The sequence below is a fragment of the Lontra canadensis genome, unplaced genomic scaffold (genome assembly GCF_010015895.1).
Source record: "Lontra canadensis isolate GAN:19392208 unplaced genomic scaffold, GSC_riverotter_1.0 scaffold117, whole genome shotgun sequence".
NCBI classification, from domain to species: Eukaryota; Metazoa; Chordata; class Mammalia; order Carnivora; family Mustelidae; genus Lontra; species Lontra canadensis.
In genome coordinates, this window is record NW_022631111.1 from 1,536,801 (window position 1) to 1,559,598 (window position 22,798).

General features: G+C 40.5%; 1 protein-coding gene across 1 annotated transcript in view; it reads left to right on the forward strand.

Annotated features, from left to right (window-relative positions):
- The first annotated feature begins 14,100 nt into the window (after positions 1 to 14,100).
- MARCO (macrophage receptor with collagenous structure) overlaps positions 14,101 to 22,798 on the forward strand; it is a 37,468-nt gene continuing 28,770 nt past the window's right edge. The window contains exon 1 of the mRNA XM_032840911.1: positions 14,101 to 14,339. Within this exon, the coding sequence (XP_032696802.1) occupies positions 14,231 to 14,339 (109 nt within the window). The 5' untranslated portion in view covers positions 14,101 to 14,230. The remainder of the gene's footprint in view (positions 14,340 to 22,798) is intronic.

Sequence of the window (22,798 nt, forward strand, 5' to 3'; positions counted from 1 at the left end):
TTTTTTTTTTTTAAGATTTTATTTATTTATTTGACAGAGAGAGAGCTCACAAGTAGGCAGAGAGGCAGGCAGAGAGAGAGGAGGAAGCAGGCTCCCTGCCGAGCAGAGAGCCCAATGCGGGGCTCGATCCCAGGACCATGGGATCACGACCTGAGCCAAAGGCAGAGGCTTTAACCCACTGAGCCACGCAGGTAACCCTGGAATTGCCAGTTTTTTAAACATTTTTTATACTTACATCTTTGATTTATCAGTATTTGATTTTTTGGTAAGGAACTGCTAACTCGTTGCCTCAACATAACTTATCAAATAGCCCACCTTTTTTCTGATATGAAATATACCCCTTTGTGCACGCTGAATTTCAAGGTCAATATTTGTGGACTCTCTCTTCTCTTCCACGGCTATTGCTTAGTCATAGGGAGACAAGGACAAACTCAATTATGGCACCTTTATGATACTTTGTGATAAAGATGAGTCCTCCCTTGTAACTCTTAATTTTCCTTTTTCTGGCTACTCTTGCCTATTTATTTTCCACGTAAATTTTAGAAAGAACTTGTCTTAATTTCCCATGCTTAAGAAAAATCCTGTTAGTATGTTTATTGAGCTTCCATTAGATTTATAGATTCATTTAGGGACACGTGGCATTGAATAACATTGAATCTTCTTATCCAAGACGTTTATTCAAGTCTCTCAAAAATGTACATCAATAGAATTTGAAAGTGTTTCTCACATTGAGCCTTCACAATTTTAAAAAAATATTAATTCCTAGGCTTTTCATCCCTCCGTTTGCCGTATATATGACATATTTTCTTATATTATGTTTGTTATATTTTCTAATTGATAGTAGCTTATATAAGGAAAGCCATAGTTGCATGTTAATTTTGCCACCAGCCACCTTACCAGATTTTCTTAATGTATTTATTATTTTGTTTGACTGTTTTGAGTTTCCCAGGCATATAAACACAAATCTGCAAATAATAGTAATTTCTATGGAAAATTTTATTTTTTCAGATATAGGGCATCATCCAAACTGCCTTGTCCCCTGCCCCCAAGTCCATCTGTAACTGGCACTGAAGCTGTTTTTTCAACATCCATTCCCTCTTCTGAAAGTTACCTCAATTTATACTTCACCATCCCCACCTTACCCTCATGGTCCACGTGCTACTAGGGAAGTGGTTGTCCCTTGCCTCCGGTGGTGAAGCACACCACTAACATCTAGAATAATCATGGTAATCCCATCTTCACTGATGGCTACCGCTCCACATTGAGTTACACATGTGGCCCGATTTAGGATGTGATGGGGGCATCCAGACAGCAGTTCCCTTTTTTTGCTGAGCTCTGTGGAGGTGTAGGCAACCTTCTGTGAGCCAAGAAGGACTCAAATCAGGAAGCAGCTGATAGCAGAGAAACTGACCTTGGTGGCATCACTGAGCTGCTAAACTAAACCAAACCTGTAGCCCACCCTCCCTTTAAACTTGCAGTTGATGAGCCATTGACTTAAATTGTTTAAGCCAATCTAAGGTGTTATTCTGATACTTGCAACTGAACACATTGTAGCCTACAGGTGACCATCAGGAATCACTCAAGTTCATTGAGCTTAAAGGTTATCTTTGCTGTGTGGTCAGGATCACATGAAAGGGCCTTGGGGTTCTCAGTTTCTCCAAATGAATTGCAGATTTTAATTCAAGATCTTAAAGCTATAAAACTTTTAGAAGAAAACATAGGAGAAAATTTTTGTAACCTTCGGTTTGGCAAAATTTCTTAGATAAGCACTGTCTATAAAAGAAAAAAAATGTATAAATTGGCTTTCATCAAAACTAAAATTTGTGCTCCTCAAAAGACACTCTCAAGAAAATGAGAAGATTAAGTTGTAGGACTAGAAAAAAAAAAATTGAACATCAAGTATCTGATAAAGTACTTGCATCCAGAGTATAAAAGAACTCTCAAAACTCAATAATAAAATAAGCAGATTTGAACAAGTATTTTGTTAAATTGCAAACCCAGCACTGTCTTGATTGCTGTAACTTTTTTTAAAGATTTTTTATTTATTCATTTGAGAGAGAGAGGGACAGAGAGAGAACAAGCAGGGGGAGAGGCAGAGGCAGAGGGAGACGCAGGCTCCCCACTGAGTAGGGAGCCCCATGTTGTGCTTGATCCCAGGACCCTGAGGTCATGACTTGAGCTGAAGGCAGATGCTTTACTGACTGAGCCACCCAGGTACCCTTGTTATAACTTTAAGATTAAGATGAGTTAAAGACAGATAGTGTAAATCCTCCAACTCTGTTTTTCTTCTCAAGTATTTTTGGCTTCCCTCCAGCAAACCTCAGTTTGTTTCCCAGAGTCAAGAGTCTGTCATGGTTTGTCTCCCTCTCTGATTTCTTCTCTTCAGTTTTCCCTCCCTTTCTCTGTGGTTCCCTGCACTATTCCTTACATTCCACGTATGAGTGAAACATATGATAATTGTCTTTCTTTGATTGACTTATTTCACTTAGCAGAATGCTCTCCAGTTCCATGCATGTTGATGTAAATGGTAGATATTCATCCTTTATGATGTCAGCCTATCAATTTTGATTGAGATTGCACTGAATCTGTTGATCAAACTTAAGAATGTAAGAAATTTATTCAAATTTAAGAAGATATAATATCTTAACTATGAATTTTCTGATGCATGACCATCCTACATCTCTCTACTTACTTAGGTCTTATTTAATTTCTTTCAACAATAATAATAGGTTTTAATCTATAGGTCTTATACATCTGTCAGATTTGATGCTATTACCTATTGTATAATTTTAAAAATTTTAGTTATAATTTAGTTATAATTTTATTTATAATTATAAATAAATATAAATAAAATTATTTAGTTATAATTTCCAGCATACAGAAATTTAATTGCATATCTTGTAATCTGCACCTTCCTAAATTCATTTTTTAGTTCTAATAACATTTATATAGATACTATTGGGTTTTCTATACACATGATCATGTTGTTTGTGAATAAAAACAGTATTACTTTTTCCACTCCTGAGAACTGAGATTCCTTTGAACTTTTTGTCTTGCCTTGTTAAATGACTAGACCCTCCAGTATAGAGTTGGATAGAAGCAGTGAGGACAGACACACTTGCCCTGTTCCTGATGTTAGGAGGAAAGCATTCAGTCTTTTGTCATTAAATATGATATTTAATTTAGGATTTTATATTCTTTCCACCAGGTTAAAGAAGTTCCTTTATATTCCAATTTGGTAGGTGGGGGTGGTTATCAGTAACTGATGTTGGATTGTTTTAAATACTTTTTTCTTTTCTTTTCTTTTCTTTTCTTTCTTTTTTTCATCTGTGATAACCATGTGGCTTTTCTTTTATTATTTTCCTTTTTTAACTCTTAAAAGAATGAAAAACAAGCCAAGTCTGGGAGAAAATTTTTGCAAACCAGGTATCTGATAAAGAACTTGTGGTAGTAAAATATAAAGAACTCCCAAAACTCAACAAAAAAGATAACAAATTACTCTATTTAAAATGGTACAAAAGTTTGAGCAGACTTTTTTTTTTTTAAAGATTTTATTTATTTATTTGAGAGAGAGAGTGTGTGTGCTCCTGAGAGTGGGAGTGCGGGGAGGGGCAGAGGAGGAGCAAACTCCTGGCTGAGCAAGGAGCCTGTTGTGGGGTGGGGATTCCAGGATCACGATCTGAGCCAAGGGCAGATACTTAATGGACTGAGCTACCCAGGCACCTCTAAAGGGACTCTTTACAAAAGAAGATCTCTGGATAGCAAATAAGAACTTAAAAAGATACTCAATATTATTAATCATTGGGGAAATGCAAATTTCTTTATTTTTATTTATTTATTTTTAAAGATGTTTATTCATTTGAAACAGAGAGAGAGCATGACTGGGCTGGTGGTAGGGGCGGGTAGGGGAGAGGCTGAGGGAGAGGGAGAAGCAGACTCCCTGCTGAGCCGGGAGTCCAGCATGAGGCTTGATCCCAGGACCCAGAGATCATGACCTGAGCTAAAGGCAAATGCTTAACCATCTGAGCCACCCGGGTGCCCCAGGAAATGCAAATTTAAACTACAATGAAATATTCTTATATACCTATTAAAATGGCTAAAATTAATGAGTGACCATAACAAGTATGTTGGTGTGTTAGTTAGGGTGAAATATGTGAAGATATTTATTGTAGGAATTGGCTCATGCACTTCCGGAAGCTGAAAAGTTCCACAATCTGCCATCTGCAGCTAGAGAAGGCGGGAAGTCTGTGGTCTAATTCAGTCCAAGTCCAAAGGTCTGAGAACTAGGAACTCCAGTGTTCCAGGGCTCAAGAAGATGCATGTCCCAGCTCTAGAATAAAAGATAGGGAATCTGCCCTTCCTTCAACTTTGTGTACCTCTCCACCCTCAGTGGATTCAATGATGCCAGTCCACTTTGGTGAGGAGAGGGCAGATCTTTACTGGGTCTGGAGTCAAATACTACTGTACTCTGGAAACAACCTCACAGACACACCCAGAACTAATAATGTTCCACCAGCTGTCTGGGCAACTCTTAACCCTGTCAAGCGGACACATCAAACCCACCATCACAGTTGGCAAGGGCAAGGAGAAACTGAAATTCTCATAGATTGCTGATGGGAATATAAAGTAGTATGATTATTTTAGAAAATAGTCTGGTGTGTCTTTTTTTAAAAGATTTTATTTATTTATTTATTTGACAGAGAGAGAGAGAGAGATCACAAGTAGGCAGAGAGGCAAGCAGAGAGAGTGGGGAGGCAGCCTCCCTGCTGAGCAGAGAGCCGGATGCGGGGCTCGATCCCAGGACCCTGAGATCGTGACCAAAGCTGAAGGCAGAGGCTTTAATCCACTGAGCCACTCAGGCACCCCTAGTCTGGTGTTTTTTAAAAAAAGTTAAATATGCACCTACCCTATGATCCAGGCACTCCACTCCTAGATATTTATCCAGAGAAAAGGAAATTGTGTTCATACCAAAAACTTGCTTACAAGTGTTTATAACAGCTTTATTTGTAATAGCCCCAAGCTGAAGACAACTTGAATAATGGTCAAGAGGTAAACAGATAAACGAATTGTGGTATATCTGTACAATGGAAAACTACAAAGTAAAAAAAAAAAAAGAATAAATTACTGATATATGCAATAACGTGAATGAGTTTCAAAGTAGTTATGCTAAATGAAAGAAGTCAAACAAATAGAGGACATGCTCTATGATTCCATTTATAGAAACTCTAGAAAATACAAACTAATCTATAGTGATAGAAAGTAGATAAGTGGTTGCTTAGGGATGTGGTCTGTGAAGACAGGCAGGATGTCTGCCAAAGGGGCCCAATGAGACATTCTGGGCTAATGGACTTCTTGACTCTGGTAATCGTTTCACAAATGTATACATATTCCAAATGTCTCAAATGACACACTTTATATATTATACCTCAATAAAATTAGTTTAAACCCTCACTTAGCATTTTTAATGCAGTAGAAGCACATGATAAAAAAAATTCAAACAACAGAGAAAATTATTTGATTAAGAACTTCAGGAGAGAGTTCTCTCAGAAAAATGGAATTCATAGAATAGCAAATATATTTGATTGCTTGAGAACTAATAATTATCGTTTTTAAACAAATCTGATAGAACATTTGGAAAATTTAAGAATGGATTCATAGGAAACTTAACCAATGAAAAAAGTAAGCCAACTGTTAAGAAAACACCAAAAAAAAAAAAAAAAAAAGATAGGTATAGCTGATTACTTGCCTAACCCATGAACATATGTACGTGGTCATGGAGATTTAAGCACTGACTATAGATTTGCTTAAATCTGAGGAAAGCAGGATTGGGAGAAGTAAGGAGTAGCAATAGAAGAGAGCTAAGTCTTTATCTTCCATAACATGAAATCAATAGATTATTCTAGAATTGGTAAATGAAAAATAGCAGCATGCACATATAAAAATAGGGAGATAATCAGAAGAAATAGCTGGAAAAATTTGAAAGTTTTGGGCACTTTGGGGGCTCAGTTGATTAAGCGGCTGTCTTCGGCTCAGGTCATGATTCCAGGGTCCTGGGACTGAGTCTTGCTTGATCCCTGCTTCTCCCTCTGCCTCTGCCTCTCTCTCTCTGTGTCTGTCATAAATAAACAAATAAAATCTTAAAAAAGAAAGAAAGAAAGAAAGAAAGAAAGAAAGAGAGAGAGAGAGAGAGAAAGAAAGAAAGAAAGACAGAAAGGAAAGGAAAGGAAAGGAAAGGAAAGGAAAAAAATTTGTAAGTTTTGCTCCTGAAGAGGTCATGTGAGTCAGCGGACGGTCCTTCTTAGATACTAGCCTTTTATCAATATTTCCTTTGTAATATATGTGCCTGTATTACACTATTCTGGAAAGGGGTGTAGTGCAGTGATTATAAGCCTAAACATCAGAGCCTGAAGGTCTGAGCTCAAACCCCTACTCTATCAGTTAACAACAAGGAGGCTTTGGGCACGTTACTTAACTTCTCTCAACTAGATTTCCTTATGTACAAAGTGGACCTAATGATACCGATTTCATTGCAATATTATCATGTAGCTCAAGCACATTAAGAGACACGAAAAATGTAGGACAGTACAAGGATGATATAAACATAACATATATATTAAGAATTTTTATTGTGAAATGATGGTTAACAATGATTTAAAAATCATAGCCCTCCCACTTCTGGTCCCTTATCACAAAGATAGCCATTGCTGAAAGTCTCTGTGCACTATTCTCCTTCTAAAATCTTTTATAAGGGACCTATCGTGTTGGGTACCTATACGTATGCTTTTTGATTTGTATTCCTGGAATCAAACTGTTCATTTGTTCTGCCCCTCTTTTTTTCCTCCTTAATAAGAACTTTTATACTAATCCGCACAATCAGATCTATCTTGTTCTTGTTGACATCTGCATAATATTCTCAGTGTCCCCTACTAAAGACCATTCAGATGACTTTGGTTCTTTGCTATGACATTCTGTGAGCGTGTCCTTAGGGTAAGTTTCAGCTGAGGACACAGCCTCTTTCACAGGGAACAGGCAGGAGTAAGGGCATCCTGCCCTTACTTTCTTTCTTTCTGTGGGCTCACCCGCTTTTGATTCTTTGTACTGTTTGCAGCAAATGACATCAGCTTCACTGCCTCAGACTAAAGTCCTCTAAAGTATGCCTCGTTTAAATAACTCTGTCCCCCTTCAGTGCCCAGGGAGTCCAGGATTCAGGGGATGTGTAGCGGCCACTTCGGGCTTGGGAGTCAGACAGACCTGGTTCTGTGACCTCCGGTACACGCTTTTTCTTGGCCCTGGGCCTCAGTTTCTTCATTGGCAGAAAAAGAAAAATGACATTTCCACTTAAAAAGGATTGTTGTGAAGAATGAACCTATGTAAATGCCTAGCTGTGCCCAGCCTGGAGTGGGAACTCGAATGTAAACATGACGGGTACATCCTGGGGAAGTGATTCTAAGAAATTGACCATTCTGGAAGTAAGTCTACGGAAATGCAATCAGTTCAGCTCCTCTCCACCCAGACCTTGAAACCTCTGCCTCAGGACTTTGCTTCCCTTTCTATTTATATCCAGTTTGTACAATCACCACGAGTTAACTCCTTTCGGTAAAATCAGAAATGACACGAGAGAAATAATAATGGCCTGGGAATTTTGTAGACTAACAGTGGAACTCCTTGCATTTGCGTTTTAGATGGCTTCACCGCACCTAGTATAGCACTTAGGCTTGCAAGTAGCCAGATGGCAGCTTCTTCTAGGGGAAAGGGCAGAGTCAGACCAAATGATGAAGGAGTTAGCATTATGTTGCTTACTGCAAATCTTCCCACTGAAAAATGGTTAAAAGAAGGGAGGGGCAGAGTTTGGCTTAAAATGCCCTTATGTGTCCACTTCGTTTCCCCGCAAGGACAGGGCAGAGGGGAGGGATGGTCTCAGCCAAAGCCCTCCACTCCCCCCAACCCTCCTTTCTGCAGAAATTTAGCCCATTGATAGTGTAGGATCCTCGTTAAGGCATCCCATGCTGGGGAAGGTAAATACCCTGGGTCAGTAGTTAATATCTAGGGGCTGAGATTAAGGACCCTGAAGAGTAAATCTCATGTGGGATTGGCCATAAAATTTCTTACAGTCTTTGCCAGATAAGCCAAGATAACCTCAGTTCCCTGCCTTTCTCGATCACTGTTCTTTGAAATCTGATCTAACAGAGTCCATGAGAAAAGAAAAGGGGCTCTGGCCTGCTCTTTTCTGCCCTTCTCCCACAAAGGCTGCGTGGGGGTTGCCCTTCAGCATCTGGATACTTCTTGATCATCCTTTCACTTCTTTATTCCTGCTTGAACTGAGGTTCAAGCAGTGTGATGTGTGGTTCCTGCTCTTGGGGAACTCGCGGGAAGAAGGAGACCAGTGGAAACAACCAGCAGCAGAGCTATGGGTCTCTTGAGGAATCTCTGTGCAGAATATACATTGAAAAAGTGGATTGGGAGAGAGAGGGGTCAGTTCTACTGGGCAGTAGGATTCCTAGAAAAGGTGTCCTTAGGATGACTGGTCATCATTCAGCAGAAGGGATTTGGGAGTGGGAACGTCCCTTTAAACTGAAAGCACAGCCTTGGTAAACTAGTAATTCAAGATGACCAGAGAAAGATGGGTGGGTGGTGGAGAGGGCAGTAAGAGCTTCGAGGGGAGACTCTGGCACAATCACAGAGGTTCTTATTTGCCCAGCAATAAGGTCCTCGGACTTGATTACTCTCCAAAAATCTTCGCACTTGCGCCTCCTGAAGGTCTGCATTGGCGATGCCGACTTTTATTCTCTGTGCTGGTCTGCAATACCCATGGCAAGCAACCAAGGTAAAAATCTAATGGATTTAAGCCGAGAAGGAAATCACTGGAAAGCTATCGGGAGCTCACAAAATACCAGTAAGGGACCACACCATTGGCTTAGCTCTGTTTGCTTGCCCCCCACCCTGGAGTTACTGCAGGTTCCCGCTTATGACTGCAGTGGACTGAATGACAATAGGAAAGAGGTAGTATTGATAAAGGACGTTGAGGTGCCCTAGGAAATTTGCCTGTGTTTTTCCTATGGCTGATTAGTACCCTACTGAATGGTTGTACTGCCATTTATTTATCTATTTACCCATTGATAGTCATTGGTGTTGGTAAGGCTTTCTTCTTCTTTTTTTTTTTTTTTTTAAGATTTTACTTATTTATTTGACAGAGAGAGAGAGATCACAAGTAGGCAGAGAGTCAGGTAGAGAGAGGGGGAAGCAGGCTCCCTGCTGAGAAGAACACCGATGCGATGCGGGGCTCAATCCCAGGACCCAGAGATCATGACCTGAGCCGAAGGCAGAGGCTCAACCCACTGAGCCATCCAGGCGCCCCAGGGCTTTCTTATTTTTAACATTAATCAACAAGTACTTTTTTAAAATTTTTTTTAAATATTATTTTATTTTTTATTTTGTTAATTTTTTTAATGTAGTGTTCCATGAGTCATTGCTCGTTTGCTCATTGAAATACGTGCCCTCCTTAAGACCCCTTATCCTGGGCTCACCCATCCCCTACTTCCCTCCCCTCTGAAACCCTCAGTTTGTTTCTCAGAGTCCTTAAGTCTCTTGTGGTTCATCTCCCCCTCTGATTTCCCTCTTCACTTTTCCTTTCCTTTCCTTTTCCTAATGTCCTCCATGCTATTCCTTATGTTCCACAAGTAAGTGAAACCATATGATAATTGACTTTCTCTGCTTGACTTATTTCACTCAGCATAATCTCCTCCAGTCCCGACCACGTCAGTGCAAATGATGGATATTCATCCTATCTGTTGGCTGAGTAATATTACATGTTAAATATGGATCATATCTTCTTTATCCATTCGTCTGTTGAAGGGCATCTCCGCTCCTTCCACGGTTTGGCTATTGTGGACATTGCTGCTATGAACAGTGGAGTGCATGTGGCCCTTCTTTCACTACCTCTGTATCTTTGGGGTAAATACCCAGTAGTGCAATTGCAGGGTCACAGGGTAGCTCTACTTTTAATTTCTTAAGGAATCTCCACACTGTTTTCCAAAGTGGCTGCACCAACTTGCATTCCCACCAAGACTGTAAGAGGGTTCGCCTTTCCCCACATCCTCTCCCACATTTATTGTTTCTTGCCTTGTCAATTTTTGCCATTCTAACTGGTGTAAGGTGGTATCTCCATGTGGTTTTGATTTGAATTTCCCTGAAGGCGAATAATGTTGAATATTTTTTCATGTGTCTGTTAGCCATCTGTACGTCTTCTTTGGAGAAGTGTCTGTTCATGTCTTCTGCCCATTTTTTGACTTGATTATTTGTTTTTGGGTGTTGAGTGTGATAAGTTCTTTATAGTTCTTGGATACCACCCCTTTATCTGTAATGTCATTTGCAAATATCTTCTCCCATTCCATGGGTTGCCTCTTAGTTTTGTTGACTGTTTCCTTTGTGCAGAAGCTTTTTATCCTGAAGTCCCAAAAGTTTATTTTCGGTTTTGTTTCCCTTCCCTTTGAAAGAAGTTGCTGTGGCTGATGTCGAAGAGGTAACTGCCTATGTTCTCCTCTAGGATTTTTATAGAATCCTGCCTCACGTTGAGGTCTTTCATCCATTTAGACTTCAGCTTTGTGTATGGTGTAAGAGAATGGGTCAAGTTTCATTCTTCTATACATAGCTGTCCAATTTTCTCAGCACCATTTATTAAAGAGACTGTCTTTTTTTCATTGGATATTTTTTCCTGCTTCGTTGAAGATTTGTTGTTATTAAGCTCCATTGGCTTGCCTGCTTGCTGTGGGTTCTGATTGTTTTGAACACTTGGGTTTGTGCTGGTGATTTTTAAATCATGTGTTGCCACGATTGCCCTAGCATTCAGCTAGAATGGGGCTGCTCAAGAATTCCTGATCTTCCCGGTGGCCCATTGTCTAAACTAGTTTGGGGTCAACTGATTCATAGAAAGCCCAGCTCTGCCGAGACCATGAGGCTCGGGGTAGCCTCTGCTTGGGACTCCAGCCCCAATCCCCCTGTCTAAAAGAGCACTGTGAGCCACTTGGTTGTCACTCTGGAGAACAATGGAACTTGATGTAACTACATCAGAGCCACTCTGAACACACATTTAAACTCTCCAACCCAATGATATGCACTTTGCTGGAAAAATAAAGCAAAACCCTGCATTTATTGAACAGCATGGTCCCAAAGGCAAGTCAACCATTTCATCTGGTGCTCAAGAGAAGAAACTGCTAGATCCTTATTCCCCGGAGATAACAGTGTCTGAGTGGAAGACACTTAGGAAGAGACTGTACGATATTCCCCCAAATTGTGTGTCTTATACTTTATGGGAGATTTAAGGGATTTTTAAGGGTGACATTGACAATGCAGCGGTTTCACGTTACATGCTGGCTTGATGGAAGATGCCATTCTACTGGTAGCCCTTTCATTTATAAACATGCTTATGGTTTTATTTTGTTTGACCCTCATGCCCACCTTATGGGCCAAGTCAACTACTGGTATTCCATTTTGCAAATGGAGACGCTGAAACACAGAGTAAAGAGCAGAGCCGATATGAGGGAGAGCAAGTGATGGGTCATTCCAAGTGCACTGTTAGATCCCATCTTTTTAAAATTTTGTTCATCATGAGCTTTTGGCATTAACTTTGATTTTTAAAATACTCCATTAAAATGCTATCTACCTTGATACTGAATCTTTTGCACCCCAATCTAGTGCCTTAATTGCCTTAATCTAGTCCCAGCCCTGCAGGCTGGATGGATTAGCCCGCATCCTATGAAGTACCATTTACTGCATGTCAAGAATGGATAAATATCAGTAATTGTGTATATTTCAACCTCATGGATCATTCCAGAAGGGAGTCCTGAGGGCTCCCATGGGTCCCTGCGCTACATGTGACTGCTTTATTTTTCTGTGCAGAGGTCCTTAGCCAGGTTGCACATTTTAACTAGCCTTAGGGTTTTTATGAAAACCAGAATCTCAGGCCAGGGATGGAGAAATGGTAGGTGTGTTTTCAAAAAACTCCTCCAGTGTGAACCTCTGCATTACAGTCTTTGGATCAAACTAGTCTTAAACCAGGCTGTAGAGGCAGAGTGTCCTGGATTCAAATTCTGACGGCATCACTTTCTAACCACAAGATATGAGGCTATTATAGGTTGTTGTGAGTGGTGAGTAATGTGTATAAATGCCCATCACAGTGCTTGATTACCTACTAAATCCTCCATACCGGCTAATGGTTCTAGGAGCTATTACTTTGTTCTGAGGCCCAGAGAAGTGAAGTAAGACACCACAGTCACCCAGCAAGTTCCTGAAAGAGTTGGATTTGTGCCCCAGTTCTGTCTAGGCTGATAACTAGAGCCAAAGCCACCATATTTGATGTCCACTAAAAGTTCCGTCCAAGGCCAGCGGCCCTCCGTCACTAGCCCACTGCACTTCCAATGAGCCCCGTCCCCATTGTCCTGGATGAGGACTGCTTGTTGCCAGAGCCGAGCTGCCCAGGCAGGGAGAGGAGGCGCTGCGGGGAGATTCCCCTCCCACAGGGGAAGCCCCCTGAAGCCTCTATTACCTCCAATGGCCCACACTTCGGACAAGAATGGCCAGCTGTTTCCATTTCCTCACCTCCAATTCCTTTAACCTTTTCTGTGCTGGTTTCTGCTCCTAGGACCTCAGCCCACAGCAGGGACTTCCTGAATGTTGAAACCGCGGGTGTCACGGGGACCTCTGCCTTGGGGGCACCACCAATCACTCTTCTTCCTGAGTTTCTTGCCCTTTCTGTTTTCGGCCGCACCACAGGCCAAACAAAGTGAGTGAGTGGGACCCAGCCTCTTCCCTGACCACCTCTCCTCCTCACCTCTCAGGTTCCAATAGCCCCAAAGTATTTTGGGGCTCCTGCACCCCAAAACCCTGCCTGGAAGGCTGCCCTTGCCTACCTTTCCTGCCTCGAAGGTCCCACAGCCCCATGTTTCTCTCCAGGCAAATCCACCCCCTCACCCTCAGTCCTCCCTTGAACTCAGAACTGACCAGCAGATTTCTCGGGGTATTCCCACCCCTGGCTCCACTGCCTCCAGGTCACTTCCAGCCTCTCACATGACAGTGAGTTTCTAGAATTCAGCTGTATCCACATCCAGCCTACATACCACACTGTGAGCTCCTTTAAGGCAAAAGCCGTTGCCTTCATCTCCCCGGAAACCAGGAGGCTCATGGCATCTCTAGCAACCACAGGACCTCAGTGCCCTCAGCCCGCCAGGCGCCATCTTAACCACCACAGGACATGATTTAATTCATTCGGCCGACACAACAGATAATAACCCCGGTCTCCCTTATTTGACAAACGAGGAAATCGAGGCCCCCAGAGCTCACGTGATGATTCTACGGTGGTACAGCAGCTGTGGGGAGCAGGTAGAATTTGAACCCAAGCCTCTGAGCTTGTAGGGTCTGCATGTCCACTACCACGCTATGCGTCCCTTCTGGCAGGGAACGCCTGACAAAAAGGAGCTAGGGTGGGGGTTTGTCCCCTCAAGGAGCTCAGGTCTCACTGGGGCCAGAGAGAGCACACATGTGCCACCCCCAATAGATGGAACATGGGAAGATACACACGGAAGTGTAAGCAGATGCTACAATGTGTGGTCTAGAGCAGTGTTTCTCCATCTCCTACATTCTTCACCTGGAAAGCTACTTCAGCTATAGATCTGGATTCACTGGGATGGGACCCGAGACTCTGCATTTCTAACAGGATCCCAGGTGATACGAATGCTGCTGTCTAAGGTCCACACTTTGAGGAGAAAAGATTAATTCTAAGGCCGAAGTAGGTCAGAGGAGGGAGATTTCAGTGTGAACTGCAGAGGTCCTGGGACACTGCCCTAGGTCTGGCATGATGGCGGCCCTTGGATGGGCAGAGGGGAGGGAGAGAAACATATCCCCTGGGGTCACCCAACTCCCTCTTCTCAGGGGCCTGGGAGTGAGGGGTGTTTCCAAGGACTATTGACTTATGCCCCAAAGCATAAGTCACTGCCCTTAACAAGCAGCTGCGACAAACAGGAGTTGCACACGTGAATAGCCTGTTTTTGCAACATGCCCAATTCTGATTGTGTCAGGAAACATTTTGCAAATTCAGAAGTCCGAGCCAAAGGGAAGTGCTGTGTGGTCTCCAGTGAGCTGCAGTAGTTAAATGAGAACAATCTTTTTCCAAGTGGTTCCTCTTGAGGACAGCATTTCTGTTGGCTCCAGAACTTTGGGCCATCTATAAAGCTTCACGATGGAAAATAAGGAAATTCTCAAGGAGGAAGAGTTCCTGGCGAGCACTAGAGAAAGAACAGCCATCAACCAAACCATGTTCCCTGCAATGGAGGTCTTTGAAATCAATGGTAAAGTACTGCTTCCCAGTAATGACATTGCCTGGTGATGTACTTTTTTTTATTGGCAACATAAGAATAGACAAGGTAATAGGAAGCCTTGGTTTGTACCATAGACTCTCACTAATACATTTCTGGAATGCTTCAATATGGAATTCATGTAATGTTAGGAAGAGACACTATATCTTTAGCATATAGTTGGGTTTTTTTTTTTAGCTTCACAATAAATTGTATTACATTATGTGCCCTTTGGGCCACCTGGGTGGCTCACTGGGTTAAGCCTCTGCCTTCGACTCTGGTCATGATCTCAGGGTCCTGGGATCAAGCCCTGCATCAGGCTCTCAGCTCAGCAGGGAGCCTGCTTCCCCCACCCTCTCTCTGCCTGCCTCTCTGTCTACTTGTGATCTCTGTCTGTCAAATAAATAAATAAATCTTTTTTAAAAATATGTGCCCTTCGATTAGCCCTAATACTTATCACATGCCCTTCCCTTTTGTTAGTGTCTTATTTTGACACACAGGTTGTACGACAAAATGGCAAAGCAGCCCAAGAGGGATGAAAAAGTTCCACAAAACGAAAGCCAAGTGCCACATACTTATTTAACGTAATTCCTTTAAAATTCTTTAAGGTGACTTCTGTTTTATCTGCTGTGTTGATCAGGGAGTGCTTTCTTCATTTCGTGCTGGCTAGGATATGTTCGTAGCTTCATAATTAGTCTTAGATTCAATTCAGGTTTTAAAAATTCAGGCAACTCTGTCATCTTTATTTTTCTCCCTCATCCTTCTATAGGTGATGCATTTTTTAAATCTTCTAGAACTTAAAGTCACCGGGGAGTATTTTCCATGGGGCATCTCTGATTTCCCATGCCAGAATATCCTCTAGGAATTGCCTTCCAAGTTGATGAGTCATTCCCACTTCCAGTCTTTTCTGGAAATCATATGTTCAGATCAATTGCAGTTCTCTCCCTCAGCCTGAACAGTCCCTCTAACCCAGTATTTGAGTGGGTCACTGGCTGGAATTTAAGGGGGTACAAAGATACAAGGTTGAGTATTCTGCCCTTAGGGATTTATGGTGTAGTAATAGAGAATGTGTGACTTCAATAATTGTTGGCTATTCAGGGGCGCCAGGGTGGCTCAGTCAGTTGAGTGTCTGCCTTCAGCTCGGGTCTTGATCCCAGGGTCTTGGGATTGAGTCCCATGTCGGGTTCCCTGCTCAAAGGAGCCTGCTTCTCCCTCTGCCTGCCGCTCCCCCTGCTTGTGCTCTCTCTCTCTCTCTGATAAATAAATAAACAAAATCTTTAAAAAATATGTAATAATTGTTAGCTGTTCAGAACTTTGGGGAATGCAGCCTTCTGGATAGGTGACTTTTTAAGTTACTGAAAATGTGCAAGCAAAGTCAGTTGATCAAACATATTCAGCTTCTGCTGGGCATTGCTCTTGGCACCGAGGAAACACACAAAAATACACGGGGAGTCCTCAGTCATGCTGGCGGTGACAGGAGATTGGCAGGATCAGGCCACCTGTAAACTATCTCTATGTAAGCACGGGACAGATAGATCTATGGACAGATGCAACCCGGTCTGACCTGGAGGTCAGAAGTGAGACCTCTTCTAAAGTTTAAAGGATAAAGGGAATTAGTGAAATAAGATGCTGGCTGGGGCAGTAATAGAAGATCACGGGTTTATTATACATTCCTAGGGGATCTTTAGAGAAGTACAAATAGTTCCATGCAGTGGGGCTAACCAACATTGAGTGGGGGAAATTCAGTGGGGACTGTCACTAGGACCAATTAATTTAGACTTTGTCCTGAAGACAATGGGGAGCTTTGGAAGTTGGATGTTGAGCTAAGAGGTATTGCTTTGCATTTGAGATTACTCACTATCGTAGATATTGAATGAGTTAGAGAGAAATGTGGCAGCAAGAGGCAGTGGTTATAAGGATGGAAAAGAGAGAATGTTCTAGAAAGATATTAGAAGTCAAGCCAATAGGACTATAATGGTGGGATAAGGCAAGTGAGGGGGAGGCAAGCCTTAAGGGGGAATTCCAGATTTCTGACATGGGTTATGGATATCATTAACTAAAACACTAACCAAAAAACAAAACAGCTTGGTTAGAAAGAATATTCTTCTTTCTTTCTTTCTTTCTTTCTTTCTTTCTTTCTTTCTTTCTTTCTTCCTTCCTTCCTTCCTTCCTTCCTTCCTTTCTTTCTTTCTTTCTTTCTTTCTTTCTAAGATTTGATTTATTTATTCGAGAGAGAGAAGGAGATAGCATGAGCTGGGGGTGGGGGAAGGGCAGAGGGAGAGGGAGAAGCAGACTCCAGGCTGAGCAGGGAGCCTGACATGGGGCTTAATCCCAGGACCCTGAGATCACGACATGAGCCAAAGGCAGACACCTAACTGACTGAACCACCCAGGTACCCTGGAAGGAACATTTTGCTAAATACATTCACAACTTCCAGTCTTCTTAAACAAAGATCTTGGAACATATGGAACTTTCTAGATGAATTCCATTATGGACAGTACTCACTGTGAGGCTCTGTAACATAGTGACCCACTCAGGGCATAACTGAAATAAGTAAAACTACTTGCTTCAGCACTAAATGGCCTTAAGCATCTTCCTTTCTTTCTCCCACCCTCCCTCCTTTCTCTTATTTCTGCTGAAGATTGCTTTCATTTTCTGAAGAGGTTCGACATACTGCTCCTTTCGCTGCCCTGAAGGTCCAACTAAACTCCAACTCTTTCCTCATGGACCAGTATCTGCAACATCTTACCCCTCCAGTGGGACATTTGGGCTTGAGTGAGAGGGTCTCCATTTGTCCCCAATGACAATACCCTTCATCTGTCTGGACCTCTCCCCCTGAGCCCACAACTATTTCAGGCTTCACATCTCGCTTCTTGATATGTCTTCCCACCAATTTCGATCTGAAGAACATGCATCTTGACAGAGAGAACCCCCCAAAAGACAGATAGAGAAGTTGTTGCTTGTTTGAAGTTAACATTAAGCCCTGGTTCCCAGCTCTGGGTCTAACTGTCTCTTCTTCCTGCTAAAAAGATAATTTTAAACATTGTCCCAATAGACCTTGACCCTGGAATCAATTCATGGTCACCCTTGTTGACGTGCTCAGTGTCACCTCAGGTCCTTGTTCTGACTTTGTTTTTTGTCATGTCACTATTTCTCGGCACCTTTTAGATGTCCTGCTTTACCCTAGCATTATTTTTCCCCTATCCTTTTGTTACGAAATAATTATAGATTTCCAGAAACTTGCAAAAAAAAAAAAAAAGTAGGGAAGTCTCTGTGACCCCCAGTGAGGTTCTCCTCCCAGTGAGAACATCTTGCGTAGCTACAGTTCGCTATCACAACCAGGAAATGGATATTGCTACACTTTATGGAGCTTATTTCCATTTCATTCGTTTTATAGGCACTCGTTTGTGTGTCGGAATACAGTTGTCTACAATTTTACCATATGCATATATTTATGTCACCATCCCCAATATCAGAATACCAAACTGTTCCTTCACCGCGCCAGTCTCTCATACTGCCTTTCTAGCCACACACGTCCCCTCACTCCTCCACCAGCAATCACTGTCCCCTGACAATCGCCAATCAGTTCCCCATTTCTATAATTTTGTTGTGTAAAGAATGTTATCTAAATGGAAAAAGTATGTAACTTTGTAAAGATTGGCTGGTTTTCACATAGCACGATTCCCTTGAGATCCACCCAAGTTGTTGTATGTATCAGTACTTATTTTTATTAATGAGTGTTTTTCGCGAGTATTATCCCACGATATGAATGTTTCACAGTTTGTTTAACCAGGCACCCACAGAAAGACGTTTGGGTAGTTGCCTGTTTGGGGCCATTACAAATAAAGCCGCTGTGATTGTTGATGTAAAAGTTTTTTTTGTATGAGCCTAAGGTTTCATTTCTCTAGGATAAATGCCCCAAAGGGCAATTGCGGGATTCTAAGTATATGTTTGGTTTTAGAAGAAGCCCCGATCTATTTTTTCCAGTATGGCTGTGTCATTTACGTTCCTACCAGCGATATACCATAGATTCAGTTTCTCTGACTTCCTGGGAGCAGTTGGTATCATTACTATTTTTATTTTAGCCATTCTGCTATGTGTACGATTGTGAGATCTTATTGTAATTTTGATTTGCATTTTCCTAAGGGCTAACAATGTTGCCTATCTTCTTACATGCTTTTTTCCCATTTGTATATGAAATGCCTCTTTGTGTCTTTTGCCAACGTTTAATGGGATCATTTGTTTTCCTGTTTTGTTTTGAGAGCACTTTATTCAAAATACAAGTCCTCTGCTGGATGGGTGACTTGCAAATATTCTCTCCCAGTCTGTAACGGGTCTTTTCATCCTCTTAACAGAGTCTTTTTCAAAGGCAAAAGCATTTAACCCTGTGGAGGCCCTACCTAGCAATTTTCCCTTTTATGGATTGTGTTTTTGGTGTCACATCTAAGAACTCTTCACCTGGCCCTAGGCCTCCCAATTTTTCTCTTATGTTTAGTTCTAAAATTTTTTATAATTTCTCACTTTATAATTAAGTCCGTGGTTCCTATAATATATGTATTATATACATATACTTGTATATATATATAATATATGTAATGTATATATATGTAATATACATATGTAATATATAGGTAATGTATACGTGTAATATATATGTATATATTTGTATATACAATGTATATGTTTGTAGTATGTATTATATGAATGTAATACATGTAATGTATATATTATATTGTATATGTGTATATAATAGGTATATGATATGTATATATATTTGTAATATGTATATATATATTTATATTTACATATATAAATAAACAAACAAATCTTGACCTGAATTTCACTCAGGTTAAGATTTGTTTGTTTATTTATTTATTTTTTTGCCTGTGGGTGTCCAGTTGCTCCAACACCATTTGCTGAAAACGCTATGTTTCCTCCATTAAATTACTTCTGTAACTTGTCAAAAAAAACCCCAGTTGGTTATAGCTGTGTAAGGACTATTTCTGTGCCCTTTATTCTGTTGCATAACTCTGTATGTCTTTCCCTCCTCCCATCCCACACTGTCTTGATCACGGTGGCTCTATTGTGAGCTTCAACAAGTCTTTATTCCTCACATTTTATTCATCTTTTTCAGGATGATTTTAGCCATTCTGTGGCTTGTCCCTTTCCAGGTAAATTTTAGCATGAGCTTATCAATACCTACAGAAAACCTTGCTGGGATTTTGGCGGAGCAGTGTTATACCTCCAGATCAGTTTTTGTTGTTTTTTTTTTTTTAATATTTTATTTATTTATTTGACAGACTGAGATCACAGGTAGGCAGAGAGAGAGGAAGGGAAGCAGGCTCCCCGCTGAGCAGAGAGCCTGATGCGGGGCTCGATCCCAGGACCCTGGGATCACGACCTGAGCCAAAGGCAGAGGCCTTAACCCACTGAGCCACCCAGGTGCCCCGAACTGACAGTTTTTAATCAGTATTTTAATTAGTATTTTATAACGTTCAGCATACAGATCTTATATACATTTTTTACCTTTATACTGAAATATTTCATTTCCTTTGGAGTGACTGTGAATGCCATTATGTTTTAATGGTGATTTCCACTTATTTGCCAGTAGTATATAAAATGGGGCTGAATGAGAGAGTGAGAAGAGACATCCTTGCCTCGTTCCCAATCTTCAGATGAAATGATTCTGTGTCACCATTATGGATAATGTTAGCTTTAGATATTTCTTAGATGCTCCTTTTAAAAAAAATTTTATTCATTTATTTGTTCAAGTGTAAGAGAGTGAGCAAGTAGGAAGAGGAGCAAAGGAAGAGGGACAAGAAGACTCCACACTGAGCATGGTGCCCAACATGGGGCTTGATCCCATGACCCTAGCCAAAATTAAGAGAGTCAGGCACTCAACCGACTGAGCCACCCAGACACCCCCGATGCTACTTTTTTTTTTTAAGTTAAGGAAATTCTCTTTTATTTCTAGTGTGCTGAGAGTTTTTATTATGAATTTATTATTTTTTATGAGAGTTAGAATTATGAATTCTAATTATGAGAGCTTTATTATGAATTTGATTTTGTCAAGTGTTTTTTCTGCATCAGTTGTATGGTTATGTGATTTTTTTCTTCCTTTAGCTCATTGATATGGTTGATCATATTGATAAATTTCTGGGTATTGAACCGGCTTGTATACCTAGAAATTCCACTTAGTAATGGTATATAGATTCTTTTTATACATTGCTTGATAAGGTTTACCAATATTTTGTTAAGAATTTTTGTGTCAAATTCCATGAAAGACACTGATCTTCAGGTTTTTTCTTTTGCACTGTCTTTGGATTTCATTTCAAGGTAATCCTGACCTCCTAAAATGAGTTACAAAGTGTTCTCTACTCTTCCATAATCCATAAGAGAGTGGGTAAAACAGCGTTACTTCTCCTAAAGGCTTGATAAAAGACTCCATTAAAATTTCTGGGCCTGGATATTTCTTTTTCAGGAGGTTTTAAGTACACATTCAGTTTATTTAATAGATGTAGGTATTCATATTGTTTAATATTGGTTGAGTCTTGGTAGTTTGTTTGCAATTTTGGAGAAGTTGGTTCATTTCATCTAAGTTGTGAGCATGAAGTGAGTAATAGGATCTTATTTTCTTGAAAGGGCTGCAGGATCTGTGGAAATAGTACCCGTTTTGTTCCTGATATTGGTGATCTGTGTCTTTTTCTCTTTTTCTCTTCATCAGTCTTGCCAGAACTTTATCAATTTTATTCAAAGAATCAGCATTTTCCTCTACTGAGCTTCTCTTTTGTTTTCCTATTTTAAATCTCATTGACTTCTGCTCTGACCTCTATTTTTTTTAATTTTATTTATTTTTTTCTTGTTGCTAAGGGTTTATTTTGCTCTTCTCTTGCAGTTCCTTGAGCTAGGAACCTAGTTTATCAGCTTGAGATCATTTCTGATTTGTAATGTGAGCCTCTAGGGCTGCTATAAATTTTCCTCCCAATACTACTTTGGCTGAATCCAGTAATTGGTATGGTCTATTCTTATTTACAATCAGTCCTATTTTTTAAAAAAAATCTTTAATACTTTATAGCCCATGTATTATTTAATTTTTGAAAAAAAATTCCAAGTGTTTAGAGGTTTTCCTGCTGTCTGTCTGTTATTGTTTTCTATTTTGATCCCATTGTCTAGAAACATACTCTATGCAACTTCAATTCATTTCCATTTTGTTGGGGTTTGTTTCATGACCGATGATATGGTCTGTCTTGGTGACTATCCTAAGTGCATGGAAAGAATATGTATTCCACTGTTGTTGCATAGAGTAGTCTATAATTATTCATTAGATCCTTTTTGTTTATGGTGTTGTTCATTTCTTCTATAGCTTTGCTGATTTCTGAGAGTGGGGTGTTAAAGGTCCCAATATAATTGTTGATATATTGATTTCACCTTTCAGTTACATCAGTTTTTGCTGCATATAAATAGAAACTCTGTTGCTGATTTCTTGGATATAGCAGAGAGTGGAGTCATGCTTTTTAATCTACTTTTGCCACACTCTCTGCCTTCCAATTGGTGTATTTAAACCATTTACATTAAAGTAATTATTGATGTGTTAGGGCTTAAATCTGCCACATTATTATGCCTTTTCTCTTTGTCCCTCTGTTTCCCATTAGCAGCTTTTCTTTTCTTACTTTCCTATGGGTTACTTGAGCTTGTTTTAGAATTCGATTTTGATTTATTTATAGTTTTTTGTTTGTTTGTTTGTTTGTTTGTTTAGTTCTTCATTTGAAACAGTTTTCTTACTTTTTTCCTGAGCATTACAATACACATGTATAATTTATTACAGTCTATCAACATCAACATTCTATCACTTTGAGTCAAGTCTTGAAAACTAATTTCCACTTTTGTCTTTTGAGCCTTTCCATTTTTGAAATGTAATTGTCTTAAACATTTCTTCTACATGCAATAGGCATCACTTAATTATTTTTGTTTCAACCATCAGATGTGATTGTAGGGTCACCAAGGTGGCTCAGTCAGTTAAACGTGTCTGCCTTTGGCTCAGGTCATGATCCCAGCATCCTGGGATGGAGCTCCCTGTAGGGCTCCCTGTTCATGAGGAGTCTTCTCCTTCTGCCCCTTCCCCTGATGTTTCTCTCTCTCTCTCTCTCTCTCTCTCACACACACACACACTCAAATAAATAAAATATTTTTAAAAATGTGATTTAAAAAAAATATGAGAAGGATGGTCTAAACATATCTCCATATTTACCCATCCTTCATTCTTGTTCTTCTTTCCCTTTGGAAGTGCCATGCCTTCTGCTATTATCTTTTCCCTTCTGTTTGAAGAACTTCCTTTAGCTATCCTTTTTTTTTGGGGGGGGGGGGGGATTTTATTTTTTTAAAGGTTTTATTTATTTATTTGATGGGGGGGAGCACAAACAAGAGATGCTGCAGGCAGAGGGAGAGGGAAAGGC